Source organism: Hylobates moloch, unplaced genomic scaffold, assembly GCF_009828535.3.
Source record: "Hylobates moloch isolate HMO894 unplaced genomic scaffold, HMol_V3 SCAFFOLD_4, whole genome shotgun sequence".
Taxonomy (NCBI): domain Eukaryota; kingdom Metazoa; phylum Chordata; class Mammalia; order Primates; family Hylobatidae; genus Hylobates; species Hylobates moloch.
In genome coordinates this window covers 96,263,488-96,270,495 of record NW_026652279.1, presented here as the reverse complement: position 1 = coordinate 96,270,495, position 7,008 = coordinate 96,263,488, and the positions used below count along the sequence as shown (strand labels likewise).

General features: G+C 41.1%; 1 protein-coding gene across 3 annotated transcripts in view; it reads right to left on the bottom strand.

The window, feature by feature from the left end:
• Positions 1-331: 331 nt before the first annotated feature.
• The window catches only part of PARP4 (poly(ADP-ribose) polymerase family member 4), a 109,473-nt gene continuing 102,796 nt past the window's right edge, over positions 332-7,008 (bottom strand). The window contains exons 30-32 of one of the 3 annotated variants that reach the window (XM_058437767.1): positions 6,783-6,905; positions 1,747-1,813; positions 332-418 (exon numbers count right to left, since the gene is read on the bottom strand). In XM_058437767.1, the coding sequence (XP_058293750.1) occupies positions 1,802-1,813; positions 6,783-6,905 (135 nt within the window). In that variant the 3' untranslated portion in view covers positions 332-418; positions 1,747-1,801. Of the gene's footprint in view, positions 419-1,746; positions 1,814-2,585; positions 2,764-6,782; positions 6,906-7,008 lie in introns of those variants that run through there. The other 2 variants (XM_058437766.1, XM_032150642.2) reach the window with 2 other exon arrangements.

The following is a 7,008-nucleotide window of genomic DNA, read 5'->3' as shown; positions in this document are numbered from 1 at the left end:
GGCTGAATTGAGATGCATCAAACTGTCTGGGAGGAGCAGCTGAACCAAAACTAGCTATCTGACCATATGAGGCAAAAGGCAAGGAAGCAGGACTGTGAGCGCGGGCAGTCGGGGGAAGACAGGAACCAGCGGCCAGAGGCAAAATAGGAAAAAAGCTAGAAGTAGATGTTTTCTGTGGACTGACTTTCTTAAACAGTGGTTCAGTTGCTGTTGGTTTACATGACTCTGTCCAACTTAAATCCAATAGCTTTTCCACACCTCCACGTTCCAAATTTGATGTGAAAGCTGGTAGTACACCTAAGCCATCCTCTTCAAAATCTTCAGAAACTTCTGGCTGAGATAATTTCTTTTTTCTTTTAGCCCTAAGTTTTGGTTTGGATGAACGTAATTCTTGCCACTCAGAGGATGCTAAAAGAGGCTGCCCAGAAGAGAGAATTATTAACGTAAGGGGAAAACACAGAATAAAAAGAACAATCAAGCAAACATTCTTCCTAGCACTTGACTTCCCACCCATCAGGCAGTTGCTCATCCACAATCAGGCTCATCAATGTGAGCTGGGATGTTGAAAATAACACCAGTGCTGGTCGTGGTGGCTCACGCCTGTAATCTCAGCACTTTGGGAGGCCAAGGAGGAAGGATCGCCTGAGGCTAGGAGTTTGAGAACAGCTTAGGCGACATACCGAGGCTCCATCTTTACAAAAAATAAAAAATTAGCCAGGTGTAGTGGCTCATGACTGTAGTCCCAGCCACTTGGGAGGCTGAGGCAGGAGGAGTGCTTGAGCCTGACAGGCTGAGGCAGCTATGAGAACAGATTTGCACTACTGCTCTCCAGCCTGCGTGAGAGGGCAATATTCTGTCTCAAAAAAAGAAAAGAAAAGAAAAGAAAATACCACCACCAGAGACATTCAAGATCATTTCAGTACAAGACCCTCACTTTCTAGACATGGAAGCTGAGACCTGGAGAGAATATCAGCAATCAATATACTGAAAGACCTTCTCTCTTAGTTCTTAGAATTGCGGAATTTTAAACACCCCTTATTTTACACATGAGGGAACTGGGGAGCACAGAAGTGACTTGCCTAAGATTTTACAATGAGCAGTATCACAGTGTGTACTTAGGCCTAAAATAAGAGAGTCACTTGAAGTAAATTATTGCAGTTTTTATACTGTTTTACAGTAATATTAAGAAAATGAGACCAAAATGGAAAAACAGTCTCAAAAGCTTTATTTATTTTTACTTATTCATTTTTTGAGACAGGGTCTTGCTCTGTTGCCTGGGGCTGGAGTGCAATGGCACAATCACAACTCACTATAGCCTCAAACTCCTGGGCTCAAGCGATCCTCTCGCCTCAGCCTCCCCAGTAGCTGGGACTATGAGCATGTGACACCACACCCAGCTAATTTTTAAATTATTCTTTTGTAGAGATATGATCTCATTATGTTGACCAGACTGGTTTTGAACTCCTGGGCTCAAGTGATCCTCTCGGCTTGGCCCCTCAAAGTGCTAGGATTACTGGTTTGAGACACTGTGTCCAGCCAAAAGCTTTAAAGTAATTAAATGAGCATATAATTATACTAGAATATGAACAATATGTATGTAAAACAAATTTTGAGGGATGCTATATTACTATTATTGTTTCAATCTAAATGTAAAGAGTGTTCCTTAAAAAGTTGCATGTATAAAATCCAGTTTTACATGGATGACAAGTCCTTGATATTTTTGAAATAATTAGCCTGTAATTTTACCTGTGAATATGAATGATTTAAAAAAGGAGTAGTCCTTTCCCAACTCAGTCAAATTTCAAGTATACACCTGAATAATATTATAGAACATATGAAAAGACATATTTTAAAATAATGCTAACCAAAGGTTAAATTTTTAAAAATTAGAGAAGCAAACTGGAAAAGACCAATAGTGATGGACTAGAACTATCGGATATTAAAGTCTCTTATAAAATTACAATAATTATAGTAGACCAATCAATGGAACAGAGTAGGTAAGTCCAGCAATAGCTCCTAAAACTGAGAATTACTAGATTATGAAGGTGGCATTTCAAGTCAGTAAGAGGAAAAGGAGGAGCCATTTGGAAAAGAATAAAGTTGGTTCCATATCTCTTATCCTAAGCTAGGATAAATTTCAATCAGATGAAAAATTAAATGTAAACATGGAAACATAAAACTATTTAAAAAATAAAGGGAAAAATTTTAAAAGTATAATCTCTGACTAGGAAAGGTATTTCTAAGCATGATGAAAAGCAAAACAACACTAAACAAAAAGAAGAAACACAAAGATTAAAAATTTGACTGCATTAAAAAATCTGTATGACCAAAAGATAATAAGCAACATCAAAATAACACGTGGAATACTGGGAAACAAATTTTCATAACTCGTATCACGAAGGGCTAATTTCCTAACATAAAAAGTTTACCTAAGATAAATAAGAAAATGACTAAAATCTCAATAAAAAAGATAAAAGACATGAACAGATAACACACAGGAAGTGATACATAGGGCTGTAAGAATATAAAACATGCTCCTCTTCATTCATACACAAAAACTTAAATGTCACCAATACATTTTTCACCTGTAAGATCTGCAAAGATCAAAAATTGATTAAGTCAGGTATTGTGGAGCATCCCAGCTACTCAGGAGGCTGAGGTGAGAGGATCACTGGACGCCAGGAGTTCAAAGCTGTAGTGCTCTGTGATAGAGCCTGTGAATAGTCACAGCACCCCAGTCTGGGTGATAGAGTGAGACTCCATCTCAAAAAAAAAAAAAAAAGAATCATACTGAGAAATATGGGTTATTTTTGTTTATTTTACAAAATTGCTTCTTGGATAGTATTTTTGTATTTTTTTAGTAGAGACAAGGTTTCACCATGTTGGCCAGGCTGGTCTTGAACTCCTGACCTCGGGTGATCCACCCACTTTGGCCTCCCAAAGTGTGGGGATTATAGGTATGAGCCACCGTGCCTGGCCTCATTATGATTCTTCTATTTGCCAAAATCACTCACTTGCTTCCTCTTTCCCTTCAAGTTCACAATTGCTTATTTTGCTTAACCGCACACCCACACCTTGATCATCTAAGGTGTGGCCCCCAACCTTTATGGCAGCAGGGACTGGTTTCATGGAAGGCAATTTTTCCGTGGACAGGGATGGGGCAGATGGTTTTGGGATGAAAGTATTCCACATGTTCCATATGCACAGTTCACAACAGGGTTCAGGCTCCCATGAGAATCTACTGCTGCTGCTGTGACAGGAGGCGGAGCTCGGGTGGTAATGCTCGCTCACCGCCCCACACCTCCTGCTGTGCAGCCCAGTTCCTAACAGGCCAGGGACTGGGGGTTGGGGACCCCTGATTTAAGGAACAGCATAGGCTCTGGACCCTCAGCTTCAGTGCCCTCAATTTCTTGCTAAGAGTTATAGCATTGAATTTTACAAATGACTTACTTTAAAAACTTGGATTAGGAGGTATGTTTTAAAAATTTCTGCCTCTCATTTGTTCTCAATGTGCTTTCATGAGCCAGAGGGAACGAAGTGGATTTGGGGTTGGTGCGGAAGACACTGCGCCTAAGCCCAGGGGTAGCTGCGGGAGGATGGGAGCACCCAGCACTGAGCGCTGCCCTTCCTGAGCGCGTCCCAGCAGAAAAGGCGTTGCGCTCCCTGGAGGGTCTCATTTCACAATGAAGATGTATCAAATAAGGAAATGCCCCAAGCTCCAGTGAGTTGGGAAGGACCAAACAGACCCGGATGTCCCGAGCTCTATTGTGGCTGGCTTCTGTTACTGAATTCAGTGGAATGACTCCATGCAGAATGCTGCAGGTGCCACATTTTGGTAAAACAGATACCGAGGGAGAGTAACAGAGGCTTGACATTTTTCTAAATTAGATGGTCCGTTCAAACAAATTATTGCAGCTAACATAAATATAAACTTTCAAGTCATCAAGCTAATGGATAATATTTTTCATCTGATATGTTTGGATCTGGAAGTATTAAGATCCAACGTATTTGCAAATTTAGTATGAAATAATTTGTCATCACACTGTATTAAAATGTAAATTAATTTAGAACCAATTTTGAAAATAACTTCAAAAATTTCTATAAACAGGCCAGGCATGGTGGCTCACTCCTGTAATCCCAGCTACTTGGGAGTCTGAGGTAGGAGGATCTCTAGAGCCCAGGAGGTCGAGGCTGCAGTGAACTATGATGGTGCCACTGCACTCCAGCCTGGGCAACAGAGTGAGACCCTGTCTCAAAAAAAAAAAAAAAAATCTAAAAACAACACATGTGCACTATGAGAAAATTAGAAAATACAAGTAGACACAAGTAGACAGACACAAAGAAGAAAATAAAAGCCATACAGAATGTCTTATCTGATCTATGGCATATATCCCTCCAGACCTTTTCTGTGAACAAAATACTTACGTATGTGGCAGAGTGTAGGGGCGTATCTCTTATTTTTGTTAATTTAATTTTTATTGTGAGAAAAATGTATATAACAACGTTTGCTATGTTAGTCATTTTTAGAGGTTAGTGGCACAAAGTACATTCACACTGTTGCGCAACCATGACCATCTCCATTTTCAGAGCTTCTTCTGGGTGTGCACTTTTGAAGCACATATAAGATAAGTATATATTTTCCAGGGCCCATTTTAACAGTAAGTCTCAAGGACAAACAGCTGATTCTTCATTGTACATCAGATTTTCTTTTTTTCCAAAACAATGCACTGCAAGGGCCCCTTGTTCAGTCACAGAGAGGCCACAGGTCACAGCCCCTCAGCTTGGCCCCTCGCTTTCCTTCAAGCAGCCCTGAGTCCCGTTCTCTGGCTGACCTGGAAGTCCGGACCAGCGTGGGAGCCCACGATGTTGCCAACATCTGCCCTGCCTGTGGGTGAGCCTGCAGGGCCACCTGAGCCTGGCTGAATGCACCTCCTACTCCTCCTGACTCCCCAAACTCTTTCTTTGTGTTTGCTTAAAGTATTATTTTTCTTTCATGGGCAATCCATGCCCATGGTTCAAAATTCAAAATATACAAAACGGTGCACTGTAAGAAAGTAAGGCTGGGGACGGTAGCTCACGCCTGAAATCCCAGCACTTTGGGAGGCCGAGGCGGGTGAATCAGGAGTTTGAGACTAGCCTGGCCAACATGGTGAAACCCCGTCTCTACTAAAAATACAAAAATTAGCTGAGTGTGGTGGCGCGTACCTGTATTCTCAGCAACTCAGGAAACTGAGGCACGAGAACTGCTTGAACCCAGGAGGTGGAGGTTGCAGTGAATCGAGATCATGCCACTGCACTCAACCCTGGGCGACAGAGCGAGACTCTACCTCAAAAAAAAAAAAAAAAAAAAAATTAAAATTAAAAAAAAAAAAAAAAGAAAGCAAGTATCCCTCCTAACCCAAGGCCACTTGTCAGCTTTCTGCCCCATCTGTCTGGGCAACAGTGCCCGTTTCAGACACCTTTGCGAATTAATAACTACAGCTAATATTTATCAAATATCCAGGAGCTAGACGTGTTGGAATGGTCTTAGAACTCTTCACAACCACCTAAGGTGGATTTTACTGCTCTCCCCACTAGGGCATTAGGACTGGAGCACTGGGAAGGCCAAGTCCCACAGAGTGAAGTGCAGGCTGGGGTTCAGACCTGAGCAGTCGGCCACAGCACCTGTGATCTTAACCACTGTATTTACTGACTTTCAATCATCTACCTTTTGTGATCTTTGCCAACCTGACAGAGTTAAAAAATAAAAAGGAATCTCATTGCAGTTTACATTTTAACTTCTTTTAGCAACAAGATTGCATATCTTTCATATATTATTTTCTAATTTATGATCAAATCCTCGCTCTGTCACCCAGGCTGGAGGGTAGGGGTGCCATTTTGGCTCACTGCAACCTCTGCTTCCTGGGTGCAAGCATCCTCCCGCCACAGCCTCTTGAGTAGCTGGGATTACAGGCAAGCACCACCATGGCCGGCTAACTTTCGTACTTTTTTGTAGCGACAGGGTTTCACCATGTTGCCCAGGCTGGTCTTGAACTTGTGGGCTAAAGCCATCTGCTGCCTCAGCCTCCCAAAGTGCTGGAATTACAAGTATGAGCCACTGCGCCCACCCTAAAAAACTTTTTGTAGAGAGGGGGTCTCGCTTTGTGGCCCAGGCTGGTCTCAAACTCCTGGCTGAAGTGATTTTTCCCATCTTAGCTTCCCAAAGTGCTGGGATGACAGGCGTGAACCACAGTGCCCGATCATATTTTAAATTTTTAAATTTTGGAAATTTAGTTTTTTAACCTAGAGACCTAAGAGGGTTGTCAGCACTGTGTTGTTCCTTTGCTTTTGAATTTTTCTTCCAATTTTTATTTAAGCCACATTTTTCCATTTCTATTATGTTTCTGGTTATAAGGGCCACGGTATAAAGCACTATAAACTTTAAGAAATATTGGTGGTGAATTTAGATTATTAGACAGCACTTCTATTGATAATTTCATGACAAACCTATTATACTACCTAAATGACTTTAGCTTCCTGGATGACAATCTATTTGCCCGTGACAGAAGCACAGCCACAGGTGTTCTCTTTTTGTACTATACAGCTCCATTCATACATTGTGAAGTCTCTGTAATGCAACATGATGTAATTCAACATTTTATAAATGCATGAATATTTTCTATCATCAGGGATACAACAACTTCTTGTACAGGTAAGAAGGGAGTTATTTTAGCAAAGGGTTCCCTTCATCTTCATGAAAAAACGAAAGCTCAATATCAACTTATTTGGTAATCAGCGTTTACCTGGTTCCTGACGGCTTCTTGGGGCTCCCCCTGCCAGCTCATGTAGGGCAGGAAGTCTACATCTTCTTTGGCAATAAGTTCAGAAACTTTTGGAATATTAGGAAAAGGTGACTCATTCTCATCCTATATTGAATCACAAATAGATTAAATCAAACAGATATTATCCAATTAAATGATGATTACACATTCTTTTTTTTTTTTATTATACTTTAGGGTTTTAGGGTAC